We start from the raw sequence: 18,720 nt of genomic DNA, 5'->3' as shown, positions 1-18,720 counted from the left end.
CATCTCAGTTAAAATATTTTAGATATTGCTAACTTCAAAATGTGTTAAATATTCCATTATGTATCACTTTTCCAAATCTGAAATCTCTACATTTTTAATTGTTCTGAGTTACTCAGAAAAAGTTTCATTTTGCCTCTCTGTCTCTTTCTTGACCAGCAGTGCACTGTGTTTCAAAAATAAGATTGATATCTTATATATGAGTGTGATACCTGGGGGGGGTTTATTTTCTTTTTATTCTGACAGAGACTGTTAAGAGATGTTCTCACAATTCCTGTTAAATTAAATTTTGTGTCAGAAATCTGCATAATGTCTATGATGTACCATCGTTCTTTTCTAAGCATAGAAGAAAGTTTGCTTTTTTGTGCTTATTCCATAGAGGTGAGAACTACATATTTATAAATTCCGTATATGAATGAATGGGTTTCTGATTTTGTCAGGTTAGGCAGATTTGTTGTTCAGCCCAAGCTAAGAAAGAGCTTCTAACCCTGAACCCACCTGATAGGCCTTTAAAAAGGGTGAGTGCTTCATAGGCTAAATTGTTCATCTGAAAATAGAGAAGATTTATTGCTTTGGGACTTTTTTTGGAGAATATAATGACAGCATCTTTGCTTTATTTCTCTTCTGGTTTTGCTGCATTTGCATCCTTAAGAGCTTTCTTTTTGTTAAATTAAAAAAGAGTGTATTGTGAAATTTGTTATTTCAGATGCTGGAAGGGGAAGGCTTGTATGAAAGTATCTTCTTAGTACATTTCTATTTTTAAGATCTTTAACAATAGACTATCCCCTTGGCAATAAAGTTGCAGTACTTCTCTATAGATCAAGCTAATGCACAGAGACCAAGAACTTCTACAATTGCTCAAGGACAGTGGCCAAGAAGGGAACTAAATACTGGAGATCTATGCTGGTGTTATTATATGTTTGGTAAAGTCTCCAGAGCTGAAAAAAGAGCATTTTGGTTTTTCTCCCCACCTAAAGAGTTTCTTACGTCCTTTCCAAGATCATGCCTGTTGTCTTCTTGTGGGCTCTCAGGAAGTGTGCCACATACCAGGACTGACAGCTATGTGCACAAAGCTGTATGCAAGCAGATGTGGAAACCCACATACATGTTAATGCATGTATCCCAAATTTTCATAAGTCCAGTGGCTTGTGTTCACTTAGAGGGTGGTTTAGAAAAAGAGCATTTTGTTGACAGTCTGTGCTAAGCCTGAATGCATGTATAACAAAAGAGTAATTTAAGTATCATCCCTCAGCATTAAATTTCTTTTGAGCCCACTGGAAGTGCTGCATTTTAGCAGAGGAGTACTGTTCTGTTTCACATGGATATGGCCTAAATTAATCCATAGCATCTATTTTGAAATAGCTATGTTTATGCCATTTATGTTTCAGAGGATGGGATAGGAAGCAGCATATTGATACTGTTAGAAAAATTCTTGTATTGATTGTCCCTGTGACCGATGATGATGCTTTGCAGGGCATCTAATTTCAATTCTAGTTTGCTCTCCTGGTGCTGGGACTGCCAGTACTCTGATGGCAGAGTTGAGTCTCTGCAGAGGAAAAAAGCACCTTGAGTTTTTCCATAGAACTTTTTCTGGCCATATAAGGCATCATGTTGGCTGCATTGATGAGGCTCCACTTGAATCGTTCTTAGCAAGAGGCTCAAGTTTTGTGTGAGGCAGGGGGCTTAAATGGGAGAAGGGAAGAAGGATTAATGTCAGTAGCAATTAAAATTTGTCATATGCAGCATCAGGGGTTGTTTTGCAATACTTGGGATTTCTAGGTGTCGCAGGGTGAGTTAAGGACAGCACACCAGCTTGTATTGTTTCATTATATAGCTATAGGATGTTTTTCCTGTTAATCTTACCACCCATCAGTAGCCTAGGGGTTGTTTTTCAGAAGTGATGAGCACCCACAGCTTTCTTGGAAGGCACATTTGAAAGAGTTTGGCGCCCCTGAGAAAGCAGCATTGTTAACTTGTGTTCATTGATTCTGCTTTAGTGCCAATATAAGATTGCACTGAAGTTTCGATGAGCAGACAGAATCTTTGTACCCAGCTGTAGCACTTCTTCCTTTCTTGTCCTCTTGAAGGCTTTGAAATTGCATTGTTCACACTATGGCAACCTAAAAAGATAATGGTGTTTTCATACACTGGTTGTTAATGAGTATCTAGAAAATGCATTGGTAGTCACATGAGTGAAATTAAATGAATCACGTGAAATGTACCAATGTGGCAGTAAAAAAGAAAAAAATAATCAATTTGACCGTGATAAAACTAGTCATGAAGTAAGTGTTTACGAAACTTCCACAAACAAATTAGAATGGAAGGTGGAAGTAAAGATAATTTTGAAATAACCTGGGGACAAAACCTATATGATAGGATAAAATTTCATTAATGTTCTTCAATTCACATGTAATAAGAATTTATTGAAGATGGGGAAGGGTAAATACTTGTGTATGTATTTACAATTCAGAAGTTTTGCTTGGCTCCAGTTTGAGATCCAAGAATCATCTCATGCAGTTTTCTAACTTAGATACTTTGTCACTTGCTTTTAGTTTATCCTTTACAATAACTAATTACAAGAGTTAAAAGTCACCAAATTCTGACTCTGGATTTAAATAGTTGCAAAACGGAAATAGTATTTTTTGTATTGTACAGGCCCTTATACTGGGTATTTCTTCACAAGTACAAACCACGTCCAACAACATGCAAATGATGGAAAACCACAGTCATTTTATAGAAACAAGATTTGTACAGCTAACAAAGAACTTTGAAGCACAGTCAGAAGCTGGCAATAACAGATACTAGAAGTATATAACTCTTCTTAAATATCTTTGATATAATTTCTGTGAGAATGAAATGACACGCCAGTGGCAAAACAAATTGTAACCTCAATAAAGTTGCATTTTGCTATATAAAATAAAAGGTTGTAGCATAAACTTGTTAGGGAAGTTAGTAAAATCTTAAAGTTTTTCCTTATTAGAAAATTCTTTCTAGAAAGCAAAGACTGTCTACCAAAACATAAAGCTTTTGGATGACAGTTTGTATACCAAGAAATGAAGTCTCCACTAGCTTTGGAGACAATGTTTTGGATCTTCTGTTCTCTTGTATGGCTTGGGTCCCTTAGCTTTGAGTTTGTAAGAACTATGCTGCCATGTGAAGTGCTTACATGGTAGCAGGTATCTGTTGCTGTATAAAGGAGCTCAGGTACTTGCATGGCAAGTGTATCAGCAGGAAAAATAGTTACCCTCAGTAGCTGTGCTGTGAATACTGAACCTACTAAGTCAGCTCTTTTTCAAACTCAAATTACTCACTTATCTAATGTATTTTATTAGCAAAGGGGTTTGTCTGCTGGTTTTACTGTAACACAGGGCAGTCTTGGGTTTTGTCATTTTGGGGATTACTGCTTTAAAAAAAATCTGGTATTGCTTGTAATAAAACTACAGTCCTTTGCCACGTAACTGAATAAGGAATACAGCCCACAGAAGAATACAGAAACCTTCTTGAGTAGTTTTGAGCATACAAACCAAACTACTTCATAGTTCATACTTTTTTTCCTAGTTCCCAGTTTGTAGTGCTTCCATTTTGGGGTTTTTATTTATGTCTATATGCTACAACTAATTCTAAGTGTCAAGTTCAGTATGTTTTCTCTCAGAAGTTTCTTCTCAGAACTTGAATTACAAGGCCTTATTTTCATAGTTTTGTCCAGTAGGTTTATAAACATATACACATCATATTTGTTGAAAATAAGCACAGTGCAAGAAGCTTTTTGATATTTTATTACCAAATTCTGTTTTAAACACAGAAGAGACAGGTCATTTAATTAGTTTATTTCTTCTGATTTTGCAGCCTGGTTATTAAAATTTATCTGAAAAGTGTGAAACTTTTGATTGAAGCAAATTCACTTTCTATTAATGGTGAGGAAAAGAGAAAAGCTTTTTTTAACAGAGTTTCAATTAACAATCATTAACAGTCAAAATTAACTCTGTTAATTTTTTAACAGAGTTTTCAATTAACAGTCATTGCTGCTTTCCTTTTCGACTGTTGATGAAAATGCCACCACACACTTGCATGCCACTTTCAGTTCCTGTACTGTAAAACCTCCTGTCGAAAGATTTTGTGAAGGCCAGCAGAGCTCAGTAAGCTCGGTTACATAGATGCTCCAAGACCATCTTTTGTTAATTATCCAGCTTAGAATTAAGAAAATATGTGATGTTTCAATAGGGTCTTTTATGCAGCTGTTTCATGTAAGAGCTGTTTGCAGGACAGTCTGGTGCAAGCCTGTATTTTTCTGCCTGTGGTTCAAGTCAAGCCTCTGCTTGACTTGTGGTCAACTGTATTAACCACAGTTCCCTCATTAACTTCTAATATAAATAATATATTCTGCCTTTTTATTTCCTCCTGACACCTAAAGAGTGGGATGTAAAACTTCATCCTGTGTGGCAGCCAAGCCCTTCTCCTTAGATGTTTAATTAGTGGGAGATGGAGCTAATATAATCACTTTGTGTATTGGAGACAAAGACAAAAAACCTTAAATGTGTAACTCATAAAATTCAAAGGTAGATGGAAGTATGGCAGATGAAGTATAGTGATGCCATGGAGGTGAGTCAGGAGAGGTTTAGGTTGGATATTAAGAAAAGTTTCTTCACCCAGAGGGTTGGGCACTGGAACAGGCTCCCCAGGGAAGCGGTCACAGCACCAGCCTGGCAGAGCTCAAGAAATGCTTGGACAATGCTCTGAGGCCCATGGTGTGACTCTTGGGGTGTCCTGTGCAGGACTAAGAGTTGGACTTGATCCTTGTGAGTCCCTTCCAGCTCAACATATTCTATGATTCTATTCTAGGAATAAATTACATATCATGTAAAGGGGCTGTTTTTCAAAACACAGTTTATGGCTTTTGTTGAGATAGGGAAGTAACATTAGCCACACTGATTTTTATTGCAAAATCAAAAATATTTGCTCCCTCTTTTTAAGCAAAAGATGTTCAGAATAGAGAAACCTGTGCTGTGTCACATTAGTTCTTTATACATTTAAAGTGAATCCTGAAATGTATCCATGTAGGCTGACAGGGAAAGTAAATGAACCTCATTGTAGCAAGTCTTTCCTCCAGAAAGCCTTTTATGTAACTGTAATTACTGCAACACATTTCCACATAATCCTGTCAAGGATAGCCCTCTGGTTTTAAGCTTGGAGAAGACAGGAGTTTGTGACACAGTCATTCAGAAACTACCAAGAGCCAGCAGACAGAAGGTAGTGCCTCAGGTTGCGGTGATGTCTTGCAGAACAGACCACCACTTCTAATCTTTGGGCAGATTGATAGGAATGCCCTGCCATCTTTGGGTGACATTCCCACCTTGTGCAGTCCAAGCCACTTGGGAATAATCATGCCAGGCAACAGCCAGCCTGTTGTGTGGGTGGTGTGGGAGGAGCAATTGATCCTCTTTATGAAAGCAATGCTGTAAGCAGAAGCTTAAAATAATCTACTCTACTAAAGGATATCATTTCATCTCCACCCTTCCAAATAAATAAGTCAAATTAAAGCACTCCTACATAATCCCCCTTCCTTGTCACAACAAAGAAACAGAAGTGGTGATTTTTCTGCTGGCCTGTTAAGTTTTCTTGGCAGTTTTGCAAGGCTAATTTAGCATTACTAGTAGAAGCTGCACCTCAGTGCACTCATTTGTTGTGATGAGACACTTGCAGACTATTATTTCTGGGTCATTTGTGCCAACTACTGGTCCTCTGCATGTTGACTTAAACAATTTATTTCCTCTGCTTTCCAAGTACTTTCTAGCATTGTTTCATTAAATAATCCATTCAAGCTCTTGAGCAGATAAACAAAAGGGAAAGTGAGTATCAAAAGTGTGGCAGAGATCAGTTTTATCCTCTGAGTTGTTCTGGGTAACATTATTTGTCCATTTAAGGGCTATAAAATACTGCCAGACCAGAGACCTGCAAGTGTAATTGCCACATTTTTCATTCCAATGTTGCAAAGGCCAAAGCTGCTCCAGTGCCTATTGGATTGTGCCCTGTGTCTCCCTGTGTGCAGGGCACCATCTCTGACTACAGCGTGCATCGATGCTTTATATAAGCTCGTGGCACGAGGCAAGCTTAAGGACATAAGTTATGAACTTTGTTTGTTTTCTGTTTCTCTAGAGCTCTTGGAAATGCAATGCATGCGAGTTTTTATGGGTGGTCTTCTAACTTATGTCATAGATAGGCTTAAGCAGTCCTTTGTCTGCAACTACAGTGTTACTTGGAAAGTTGGGGGGTTTGGAGTTTTTGTGAAAGTTAAGAGGCCTTTGGGGTTATCTAATAGATGAGTTGCAAATTCAGTTGTAAATGTGATATGTTTTATCTGTAGCACAAACGTATACATACTACTTTTTAATTTAACAAATGTTACTGCTGATCTACAGAATTAAGTTTTTTAAAGTCCTACTAAGGTCTAGGAAGAAATAATTATGACTTTTTTTTGAGGCAAGGATGCTCACAAGGTAGTAAAAGGGCAATTCTAAACATACTTTCTACTTTAATTTCTATTTATTTCCAGCACACCAGGAGCTGCTTGCTTAGGAAAGCATTTTTCTCCTGGTACATCACCTACTTTCATTTCATTAATAACAAGGAAGTTACAGACTGCCCAACAAACCCAGTGTGGCTTACCATATATTCTTGCAACTAATGGAAATGCTATAGCAAAGAAAAGAGAAGGTGTGGTTTATTGACTTGTTGACCATATTGCTGTTTGTGCAAGCTGTTTGAGTGACCAGCCTGTAGGGAAGGATTTTTGCACTGCTGCTGTATCCAGAGAGCTTATTACAATGTGGAACTGGAATCCATCCAGAGCACTGAAGCTTTCTTTTTCCCTGGTATTCCCTCTCTTCAGTTTTGTAGCCCTGCTGTAGCTGCTTGTCCCCCACTGGGGAACCAATTGCAGTGCTGGAAAATTAATCTCACAATAAGTATTTGATGGTCTCTGCAGGATTATATCTTTGGAGAGACAGCAGCAGTGTGTCATTGACTTCTTATTGCCCTCTGATGATAGTGATTTTGACACAAATCCGCCTCACCACAGCCCCTGCCCATGTGAGCTTACAAAGGAACACAAAGTGCGATCCAAGCAGAAAATGTGTGTGCATTTAACTTTTATAACAATTAAAGGCAAGCAGTGTCAGTAAGCAGCAGAATGATACTGCAGCTGTCCTGTCTGTTTGGGACTTGATGTCTTCAAGAAGGAGGTTTCACAAGTGCTGCAATGTTTAAGAAAAGTAGACTGGAAACCATTTATTAACTGTTTAGCTTGTTTCCTCCCTGAGTCATTGTGAGAAATTGAAGCATGAGCTTCAATTTAACATATCTTGTGCCATTCACTGACTTTCCTGATAGATTACCCCAGTGGAAGGATTGGTGTCTATACTAAAGAAGAGAGATGACAGAGATGGAAAAACAATTGCTCAAGTCCAGCAAAGGCAAACAAAAAGAAGAGTGAGATTCCAAGAAATGGAAGACACATTGGATCAAGGTAGTTTAAATTTGTTAATTCATGGATTGTTTTCTTGGGATGCAAATATTGTCAGTTCACAGCAGCAAAACAGGCATTTATTGAACATACTCTCTTGTTTTTTTTAAAACTTAGTAAGTAAAGGTGATTGATCAAAGATTTTTAGTCTGTACCAGGTTAGGGTAACAAGCTACACTGAGGATACAATGAGCACACATCTGTTTTAAAGCTTTGTTGAGAATGAAGTCACTGCTTTTTTCCTCTGGCTGAATCATTTACAAGTGACAAATAATTGAAGTCCTTTCATTAATGTTCATTGCTTAGAGGTGGATTTCTCCCTAAATCCATTTCCTGTGTAGGTAGAGGGATGCAAAAGAAATAAGTCTGTTGTGCTTTGTCCATGGGTACATTCCCAACCCTTTCTAGTGGTTTCCATGTGATGGGAGGGTGTCAGATTTTAACCTTACTTTATAATTTAACATCCATACATATTTGCTAGCTGTCATTAAATCTGGCTTTACACCTTTTGATGGGCTAAATAGCCTCATGAGAAACACAGTATGTTTCTTATGCTTTTTTTTTTTTTTGTTTAGAGTCTCTATTATTTAAAGTGAAAAGATGCTAAGAAAACTACTTTTGATTGCTAATGATATAGAAAGTTCTATCTACTGTGTATGCCAGCCACTAAATGGTATAAATTAGTTCTTAAAAGTGAGTTAGCGTGTCTCAAACATTCACAGCCTAAAGAGACCCTATCCCATCTTTTTTTGAAATTATTTTAAAAGTATTTATGTTTTATTTAAAATTCCAATTAGAGTTTTTCTATATGATTTTTCCCCAGGATTTAGTTATTCAAAAGGAAAATTGTTTTATATTGTTATTATTACTTCAAGTTTGATTTCAAACACACACCAAAAAAATCACTCAAATATTTCTTTTTACCCCATTTCTTCTCCCAGTGTAGAGTGATGGGAGTACAGAAATTTCCTTAGAGCCACGTCAGTCTGACAGAAGACACAGATGTTGTTCATGCATACAGATTAGCAAGGACAAGTGAGATTGTGAGGATGTAGCAGCACCTCTGCAACTTCTGCATTGCTCCTACTCTGGAAAAAACAATCATGCAAAGAATTAGCAGAGAATGTAAACTGAGATGTAAAATAACCCCTCACATTAGCCTATGCTGACCGTTTTGTGTCTGCAGTCAAAATGTGAGAGTAATCACAAGCAGTTCATTGTAGTGCAGTCAGTGTCATTACAAATGAAGCAAGAATGTTTCCATTTGGTTTCATTTCAAAGCCTTTGTTTTGTTTGAACTATTCCATAAAGGACAGCTTTGGTTGTGGGGCCTTCTCACAGGTGAGCTTATTTTGCTTCAGCGTGGAATGACTCCACAAGTGATCTCAGCAGGGACAGGTCCACAGACTGCAGAAATGAAGCAATAGAATTATTTAGGTTTCTGGAAAGACTGAGAAACATAAAATTCCCTGTGTGTATTGTGGTCACTTTGACATGGTGAGCATTATTAAATGTGTTTACCTCTTGACCCATTCATGATAGAAACCTGTCTCAGGTTTTCTCACATGCATTTGTATTGCTTTGTATAGCATCTTTATTCACCTCTTCTGCTCTTATTTACAGATGAAGTGTCTGGTGGCTCCTGTATTTTGCTGATCCTGCTGTGCATAGCAACTGTTTTCCTTAGCATTGGAGGAACTGCACTGTATTGCACCTTTGGTGACATGGAATCCCCTGTGTGTACTGATTTTGCAGCCAACATGGATTTCTATTATACACAGATACTGCAGCGTGTGGAAGAACTCAAACACTGGATAGCCTTCTCATAGCTGAAAGGAGTGGACACAGCACACTGAGAGCTCACCAGTGGTTACTGGAGAGAGTAGAACAAAATTGTGATTTCAAGTTCTTTAACACTTGCCACCTGCAGGTGATGCGTATTTGATGATATACTTTCACATTTACTTAGAAATCAAGAAAATTTTAGTTTAGCAATCAGGTGGCAAAATGTTCACATCAGTTCACAAGTGTAGCAGCGTGGTATGGGAGCATAAAAAGTTATTATCTTCATCCTTTTGAAAGTAGGCAAGTAGCTTTTCATCCACTAGAGCAAGTGAAGAAGAAGGAAGAAAATTAACTGTCTTCTGTATTCTCTCCCATTGCCACACATTGTGTAAGCAATCTCTGGAAGCTTAGTAAAAGGACAGCTTTAATTTACAGCTGTTTGTGCAAAGGTGTTGCCTCCAGCTATCATGCAATAAGTCTTTGTTTTTTGGAAATATTATTTTTTTCTAAGTCTTAATGTTTTTATCCATTTTATTTCTCCTGGTGAGCCATGTAATTATTTGGGTGGAGTGAGAAGAGTGAAGTGGCATTCACAGAGCCCTCATTTGGTAATTACCAGGGTGACCCTGTATCTTACAGCTTGCAGTGAGTATCATGAATGGGATAAATCTGCTGGCAGATTTCACTAAATTTCTTAGACCTTTGCTCTCAGTATCATGTGGGTTGTTTTAGAAATGGAAGGTTAAAAAATAAAACACTGGTCTCACTAAACACAGAAACAAAAAGATGTTTACTAAATTATTCACATTAAATAATCAAGTGGCTTTGGCTCATTTTAAAGCACCTGGTAGCAGGTGTGGGGCTAACTGGGTTTTCCTCCAGCTATGTCACTGACTTGGAGTAATCACTTTGTGCCTCAGTTTCTCCTCCATAAATGGGGAATAATGATCCTTGCCTTTGTCTATGAATATTTATTGGAATTAGGGCTCATGTCTGATTCATCCCAAATGAGTGTGCAGGATCACAGAACTGTGTGGCTGCAGCCTCTGTCAATGAGTAAAGGTTGTGTCAAGGTGCACTGATCCAACAGAAGAGGTTCAGAGGTTCACTGCAGATCCACAGCCTGTTGGTATTCCAGGGCACTTGTTCCAGCTGATAAAGCACATTGGCATTTATTTGCCCTGCAGTTCTGAGACCTGTATTGTAAAATCTGTTCTTTCTCTATCAGCTTTACAAAGAAATTTAGATCAGTACAAAGAGTCATTTTAAGTGAGTATTTCTATCACTTGGTGCTCAGCCCTCCCTGTGTGGTGGTGAGAGAAACACTGGCAGGACAGTGAAGGTGAGAATTAGATACACAGGCCTTTGGGCCACGCTCTGCTCGAGATGTGGCAGCTGTTCTTGCACAGAGCACAGTGGTGCAGCCCTGCTGACGGTGTGAGTGTGAAACGATTCCTTTACACCTCAGGAAACAGCATTTTTGAGGGACCCACTTCACTCCACTCTGTGATTTCCTGCTTATTAACCTTGTATGATGCAGTGTGTTCAGGTTTAGGATATTATTTTGTAAAATGCTATGAAGTGAAATCTTTGAGATACTGCTCAGAATTATAACATTCAAGATCATGCTTTTTGACATTTGCAAGCAAATTGTCCCTCTGGTGAGCTTGATTGTTCCTAATGCACTGTTATACTTAACGGGGTTTTAAAGTTAAAATCATGTTTTTTCTAGAATAAACTGCATGTATGATTTCTCTTTTGGTTTTCACTGTGGAGGCTTAGTTTATTTATACCCTAGGGAGCCTCATGTGCAGCTTTATACTAAATTAGCAAATTTCAAATGCCCAAATTACTGAAAACTTTTGCTTTTAGAATGAAACTTGAGAATGGTAGTTTGGGGGTTGTTTGTTTGTTGTCCTCAAGAGTATCATAATGCTGGGCTACTCTAAAGGAGAAAGGGAAAGACACTTCTGTGTTTTACTGGCTGGTTCAGTTTATTATTTGAATTCTGGGGTTTTTTGTTTATTTATTTAGTTTTTCTTTTAAAGAGCAGCTTAATTTTCTATTTTGGCAATTTACTCACTGAGTAATTAAAAAGCATGCTTTCAGTTAAAGTATGTATTTATAGTGACTATGTAGTAACTTGGCATTGAGTGTTTCTGGATATTAAGTTTATTCCTAAGGAGACAACTGTTCATTTCAGCTTAAAAAATTATATTTTTAACTTTTTGTGCACTTCATCACTAAAAAGATCAAGAGGTATTTATAGATCTATTTATTCAAAAGTATATCAGACATGGATATCAAAGATCCACAACTTCTAGGTTCATTTAATTAAAACTATTTTAAAGCAATTATTTTATTTGAAACTATAAAGCTATTTAAAGTCAAAGCAATTTTTAATAAGTATTTCAGTTTCAAATCAGTGATCCAAATCCTGGTCTTTTCTCTTTGTGCTATATTCCTGGTGCAAAGACTCACAAGTATCAGCAGAACTGCCTATGAGATCGTGAGGAGGTTGGGCAGCACGTCACCAACGCGTACGCACTGAGAAGCGAGCAGCCAGACGTTCTGTGTCACTCAGACACCCCACCCTTGTGACGTGGAGCATCTCTTCAGCCTTCCCCAGCTATGCCAAGGTAGCAGCCCTGCAAAGCCTCCCAGCATCTGAGGGAGCAGAACAGGCACCTATGCACAGGCTGTCCAGCTCCTGATCTGCGCTGCTCACTCCTCAGTTACAGCCAAGGGTTCAAATCTGGATCCAGTTTCTGTTGGCATTCCTTTTTGAAAAGCTGATGGTGCAAATTCATGCTTTGTTTGACAATTCTGTTAGTGCAAATGGTCTGTAGTACAAGATCAAACTTGCAGCTATCAACAGAACCAAATTTGCTTTGCATTGGAACTCCAAAGAGTGTGCAGGCTGGCCTGATGTTGGCTTTCCTATGTGTTCTCTTCTCTTTGGAATACTGGTGACACTGCTTCCAGCTGGGTGACCTGAGAGCTTAGGATCCTGCAGACATGTGAATCAAAGCAAAAAGAAACAGTGGATTTGAACAGTTACTACTCATCTGAGTGTTTGAGGTAAAATAATATCAAGCAACAGCTAAGATTGTTTCAGGAGAAGGAAAGCAGTGGAAAAAGGCTTCCCCTTCACACACACACTGAGTGCATTTTAAAGTCTTTTGCATGTAACTTTTTATTCATTGTTTCCTTCCCTGCCACTGTCTTTATGGCTGTTCTGCTTGGCAATAGGGCGACCATACTGTGCTGAGTTGAAAACATTTAGAATTGGTAGGAAAATTCAGGAAATGGTTCCATACTTGAGAATAGTTTAAAAAACTTTTCATAAAATATGACTGGATTTCAGGCTGCTAGTGTACCACAGAAGTTGTGCCACTTAATCACCTGCAGCACTCTGCTAGAAACCCCCACCTTCCTGTTTATTCTTTGAGCATAATTATTTCAAAGAGATTCTTGTGATAAAGAAAAAACCAACAAGGCTTTTTATGTAGATTCAGCATTATGCTGCCAAAAGATCTGACCACATAATTAACACCCTCACCCCAAACAGCCTAGACTAGACCAAGAAAGGCACTGTGCTGTAGTGTAGCCACAGTATACTACAGGCTTCTTCTCAAGACAGTGTAAGGAAATAGACATTCCACAGCCCAAGTATGCCAGCAGAAGTTTGTGATCTCGACACAGGCTGTGTTTTAATTTTTTTTTTTCCATTATCTTTGCTTTCATACCTGGAAAATGCATAGTAGCCCTGGTGACAAGCAGTAGGAAGTATTGTAACAAAAAGGGAAACTCTCATTTAGGGTTCTTGGTAGTAAAGGGCAAGTTTGAGCTATCAAGTAAACAGAGTACATTGGAAGTCCAGATTCTTGTGTGACTGGGTACTGTTCCACTCAATAACCTAAAGGGATGATCCTCCTAAGGAAACGTGTTTGTCTGCTTTGTACTGTAATGTAAAACCAAGAACATCTGAAAGGAATCAAAGTTATTTGTAACAAATTTATCTTAAGCTTCTTTTAGCAAAAGGAGTAAATAACTGTCTTTGAAAGTCACCCAAGCTTGTAATTTACATACTGTAGCAAAAAAATAAAAATAAAAACTGTCCCAAAGAAAATACATGAACCTTTTTGGATACTGTGATTTCTAAATGTCTGAAAAGACTGAGATTTTCTGTGAAATTCAAGTAAATGAACAGTACCTCCAATAAGAATTTCATTATTAAGCCCAAACCAGAATGGAAAGTGAGGATAAAATGTGTAAGGTTTGGTCTGGGTTTTGGTGTAGTTTTCCTGGGTGATTTGTCTTTGTTTCAATAGTTAAACAAAAACCAGGTTTCCTCACAGAGCCTGGTGCTGCCAGACAGGTGGGTTTCAGGTACTAAAATGTTGCCTTACTGTATCATTGTGAAAGCAAAGTGACAGATGGGGAGTTTCAGAATTCCTAGTAATTGGTGGGTGACCTGGATGCTGGTCACAAGGCATTCTGCTCTCTGAACTCAAATAAATAAAAACACAAACAGCTGCAAGTAAATCCAACGTATAGCCTCTGATCCGAATAGGAGTATATCAATGCTACATTTTGCAACACTTTCCCACCCATTTTTATTCCTTCTGTCGCCTTTCCACTTTACCACTTCTTTCCCAGTATGAAATAGCACATTTTCTACCATTCACAGGACCATAAGGGGATTGAGTTAGGAAGGGACCTCAGAAAGTCTCTAGTCCAACCTTCTGCTTAAGGCAAGGTCAGCTGAGATCAGGCCAAATTGCTCAGGGCTTTATCCAGTTGGGTCTTGAAATCCTCCAAGGATGAAGACTGCACAACCTCCTTGGGCATATTCCTCTGCCTGGCTGTGCTCAGGGTGAAAAGGTTTTTCTTTATGCCCTGTATAATCTCTCTTTCAGTTTGTTGTCTCTCATGCTCTCGGTATTCACTGCTGTGAGGGCATTTCTTAGTAACCTCCTCAGAGAAACCATCTCTTCTCCAGGCTATACACTATTTTCTTCTACACCACTGTTCTTCTGATTCTTCTCACTTTCTTGTCCACAGTATCTTCTTTCCTGAAGGATCCAGAATTCTCTTAAATTCTATTCTATTATTCTATTAAATATTCTATTCTATTATTCTATCCTGCATCCCTTTCCTCTTCCACCTTACACTCTGAAATTCAGTAAGCAAAACTGAAACAGCAATTACAACTAGTCTTGCAGTAAAAACTCTTAATGACTCTCAGTGGCTCACCAGTGTATAGCAGTGATGGCAGAACTTAGGCTGATTCTTGTACTACTCCTAAACAGCTTTGGGATTGCATGCTGATGTCCATGTGTCTTAATGAAATATTTGAAATATTTTTATCTAAAATAGCTACCCAGGGAAGCCTAAAATATTTGACTATGAAGTTCTTTTTTAAAAATTATTTTTTTAGAATTTAAGGGCTTTAAGGGTCCTTTATATCATTTGTCATTTGTATTACTTTGAATTAAAAGTAATGGTAGTTCATGTTGTCATAACATGAGCCTAGGGTTTACTGATTTCAGTAATGTCCAAATATTGTGGTCATCTCTTGAAGAAAATGATGGTGGGGAATAGGTGCATGCTGTTTTACAGTTGCTCTGTGACAGCTGTTACTGAATGGATACCAGTGAATTTCAGCCAAAATGGTACACTTGGGTTAATCCTGTTTTTTTTCTTTTAATATGACAAGCAGGCTAAAATAGAAAGTATGGAGACAGCACTGAAGCACAGCCAAAATTTCTAAGATATGTCCAATACGAGACCAAAGTACTCCATTAATCTAAAATTTTAAGCTGCTCTTCTTGAAAACAAGTTTGAATCCATCTTCACATGACATCAGATCCATCAGCTCTCTCCCTCTGCTTTTTGCCAAGGAGCTGTCATCTTTTAGCCAAGTTGGGCCCCTGATTTGTTAGGCTGCTGGGAAGTTTCCAGTAACACTTCTGTCAAGTGCCACTTAATGATCGTGTCCCCTTTCATTGCCTGGCACTGAAAATGAGTTTAAGCCCCTCTATTGTGCTTTCATAGACTGATCAACTTTAAAGCTGTTACCAAAAACAACTCTCAGAGTGAGAGCTAAATGTTTTTCAGAAAGCGCCATGTGCCAAGTACTGCAATGAGAAAACTTGACTGATTTGCCATAACGTGTCCAGACTCCACAGTTGCTGTTTGCAATGCATGGAAGCAATGTCCCATGCTGTGTTTCCAAGAGTGCACCCCTTAAGCTGGCCAGGATTCATTCTGTTCTCCTGAGCCAGCAGCCTTGCACGAGAAGGGAGTAGTTGCATGAGAAGTGATGAAAGCATACATGCACTAGAAGCTGAGCAATGTAAAATGTGAGATGTTCCTTCCACGTAAACCTTACACCTAAATCTAGAGGTGTTTTTTCCTTTTTATTTTTCCAAACTTTCATTTAGGAACCATTAATCAGTTTTCTTTCTTATCTTTTTATTAGAGAAATACAGCATTAAGCCAATTCCTCTGTTTCTTTTCCAGAAATAGGAATTAATGCTTTTTGCCAGAGAGAACATGCATCTTGCCACTTGATGCTGAGAATCTTTGTGCTCGTACAGTTTTTCTGCCAGAATTTCTAATGAAATGGATAGATTGTCTCTGAGGCTATCAGAGTAGCAAGAATATTTTCACACTATTCCTGAGTGAGCTAAATTCAGTGCACTATGGAAGGGACTTGCAGAAAAAAAAGGGAGTGGAACATTTGAATCACTAAGGATCCGTACAGTCAATTTCAGCAAGACAAAATGTCAGTATCTACCATCATAGAAACCAGCAAGGTTGCTTCAAAAGACCCATCATAAATAATAGAAAAGAGTCTGTTTGAAAAGAGTTCTAAAGGAAAAAAAAAAATATTCTAAGGTTTTTAGTGACTTTGCAAAGATCTGAAGATTTATGTAGAAATTGATAAATTAAATAAAGGGGAACAACTTCTCAGTTCAATGGTAAAGATGAAATATCTTATGGGTAAAAGAGCTGCAGAAATAATGTAGCAAAGACCTTAGATCAGCTATGGTAATTTTTTACTGGAAATAATAAAAAATATTTCTGGTAAAGGTATCTGTCAGTGATGGGTTTTTTTCATCAGATTTTACAGAAACAGAAAAAAAGATGCACAATAGTTTTAATGACATCAGGGAGGAAAAGGGAATAAGGATTAAAATATTGTTTAATTCTTCATAGGACTCCTTAGGAGCAAGTGGTTTGTACAACGTCATGTAGCAGGAAGAAGAAGAGCAAGATCAGAGCTTATAAATTCTATTTTATGATCTTTTATCTGTTTCCAGTTCCCAGTAGGACAACACAGATTAGGGAAGATAAATGAGTACCCTTTTGTTCATAATCTCTCTGACTTCACACAGCTTTGAAGACTTTCTTTAAAGATAGTTTTATATTCTTATAAATTTTGTGGTGATCTTAAGGAAACAATTTTATTCGAGGGAAGAATTTCCTTTCTAGTATGCAGGACAAACTGCAAATGCCCTTTTATCATATTTTTAGTACTTGATATCATCATAGCCATGGTAGCTGGTTGCTATTTACATGTATTAAAACAAATGGTATCAACAGACCACAAACTTGTGGGAACACAAAGTATAATGGCAATTTCTATCATCAGAAAATGAGGCTCAGGCTGTCTGCGGTTACTTTGTGTCTCACCATTCTAACTCATACTCTGTTAAGTACCAGGAAAATAACAATTCTCAGCAGAAGGGGCCCTGCTGAGAATCCTAATCAAGGCACAATCTCACAGCTCTGCTGGGCTTCACACAATACCTATGGCTGTGCCAAGAGGGAGGAAACAAAACGATGTGGAAAGAAGCCGCAGTCACCAGATTCTGCCTCCCGGCAGAAATTAATTTCTTGTGAGGCACAGAAATCTTTTGACCATAGAGTAGATGTTGTCATCACTGTCTGCAAATGTGAAAGATGAAAATAATTTCAAATGTTCTTGGCATCTCTAAAAAAATGACTTTAATGACCCTATTTTCATTTCAGTTTTTGTGTTACTGAAAGCTTTCCCTTGGTTGAAGGCAAAGAAAATTATGCAATGGTTTTTTGAGGGGGTTCTTGATGTGTACTGTCTCTTGTATTTTTCTATAAATAGGGAATTACTTTTCTGAGTCAATTCACTGGGTAGTAGCCCATTATTTACCTACAAAGGCAAAGTAGATGGCCATTAGCAATAAGTGACTCATGCATTATAAAACAGCCCCATTCAATGGAACCATCCCTATCAAGTCATGCAGTAGGATGATGAAACAATATTTTCAGGGAATAAGCTGAATTTTGCAATGCGTAGCAAGCCTCACACAGCCCACCCACACTGCCAGCTCAGTCTGGCACTTTGTTGCAATTTGTGCTGGGATCTTCCATGGCTAAAACTTCTCAGTACAGAGGAGCCAAGAGGCGAGTATTCTTCCCTTTGCTCCTTTCACCACCAGGTCTCTCAAAGCTTAACAGCCAAGAGTTGTCTTTAAAGACACCTGTGGTTTCAGTAACGAAACCCCAAAACTGTGAATCAAATGTTCTGCTCCCAGGAGATCAAGCAGTGTCCTTTAGGACTGAGCCTGAAATTGTTTTGCCTATAGTCCAGCATAGAAGAGACTGCATGGTGTGTCCTGTGGTTCTAAACTTGCTGATATTCATTAAGTAGATATATGCAGTATGAGGGATTGAGGATTTTGGGATCCCTGAACAAAAGCATCATGGAAACCTTAAAAAGACTTGTAGAAAGTTTTGAGTGGAAGCAGTGCTGCTGAGACTGCCTCGTGATTTCAGTGTCATTCAAATATGAACAAGTTTCTTAAGGTAAAAAGGCTGCACTCTGTGGCACTTACCATCACAGTCATGAATTTAAATACAGTTTAACAGGTCTCACTAGATCAGAGACAGGGCAAATTTAATTTTATTTTCTGGCTATTGTTCTGAACTGCACTATTAAATAGAAAACTACTTTCTTTCCAGGTTTTTGGGTTTTTTTTGTTGGTGGTGGTTTTTTTCCCTAGTCCTTTTATTCTTTTCCATTTTATTTTCCTCAGATCTTCATCCCTGCCTCTGGACAAAATCCTTATTAACCAATTGGCTCAGTAATTTTTATTTTTTATAGGGCCAGAGAAGGAAATGACTGTGGCTGAAAAAGGCTGTGCTGTGACACAGTTTGAAGTAGTTGGGAGGAAGAGTTGATGAAGTGATAAGAACACAAACCTGGAATTTGGGAGGGTTTACTTTAATTGTTTGCTCTTCCACAAATTTCCTATGTGTTCTTAAGCACATCACTTAATTCTCCTGTGTTTCAGCATGCTGCATGTGTAACAGGGACAATTCTCTGAAGCTCCCCGTGGCAGTACTCGTTCTAATGATCCTGAGAGTGA

At 38.1% G+C, this 18,720-nt stretch overlaps 1 protein-coding gene across 3 annotated transcripts in view; it reads left to right on the top strand.

Moving 5' to 3' along the window:
- CNST (consortin, connexin sorting protein) overlaps window positions 1-13,441 on the top strand; it is a 49,245-nt gene extending 35,804 nt beyond the window's left edge. For all 3 annotated transcript variants that reach the window (XM_053938388.1, XM_053938387.1, XM_053938389.1), the window contains 2 exons: window positions 7,384-7,519; window positions 9,140-13,441. In XM_053938388.1, the coding sequence (XP_053794363.1) occupies window positions 7,384-7,519; window positions 9,140-9,345 (342 nt within the window). In that variant the 3' untranslated portion in view covers window positions 9,346-13,441. The remainder of the gene's footprint in view (window positions 1-7,383; window positions 7,520-9,139) is intronic.
- The last annotated feature ends 5,279 nt before the right edge of the window (window positions 13,442-18,720 follow it).

Source organism: Vidua chalybeata, chromosome 3 (assembly GCF_026979565.1).
Source record: "Vidua chalybeata isolate OUT-0048 chromosome 3, bVidCha1 merged haplotype, whole genome shotgun sequence".
NCBI classification, from domain to species: Eukaryota; Metazoa; Chordata; class Aves; order Passeriformes; family Viduidae; genus Vidua; species Vidua chalybeata.
Note: the sequence above shows the minus strand (reverse complement) of the source record. Positions and strands in the feature narration are given on the sequence as shown.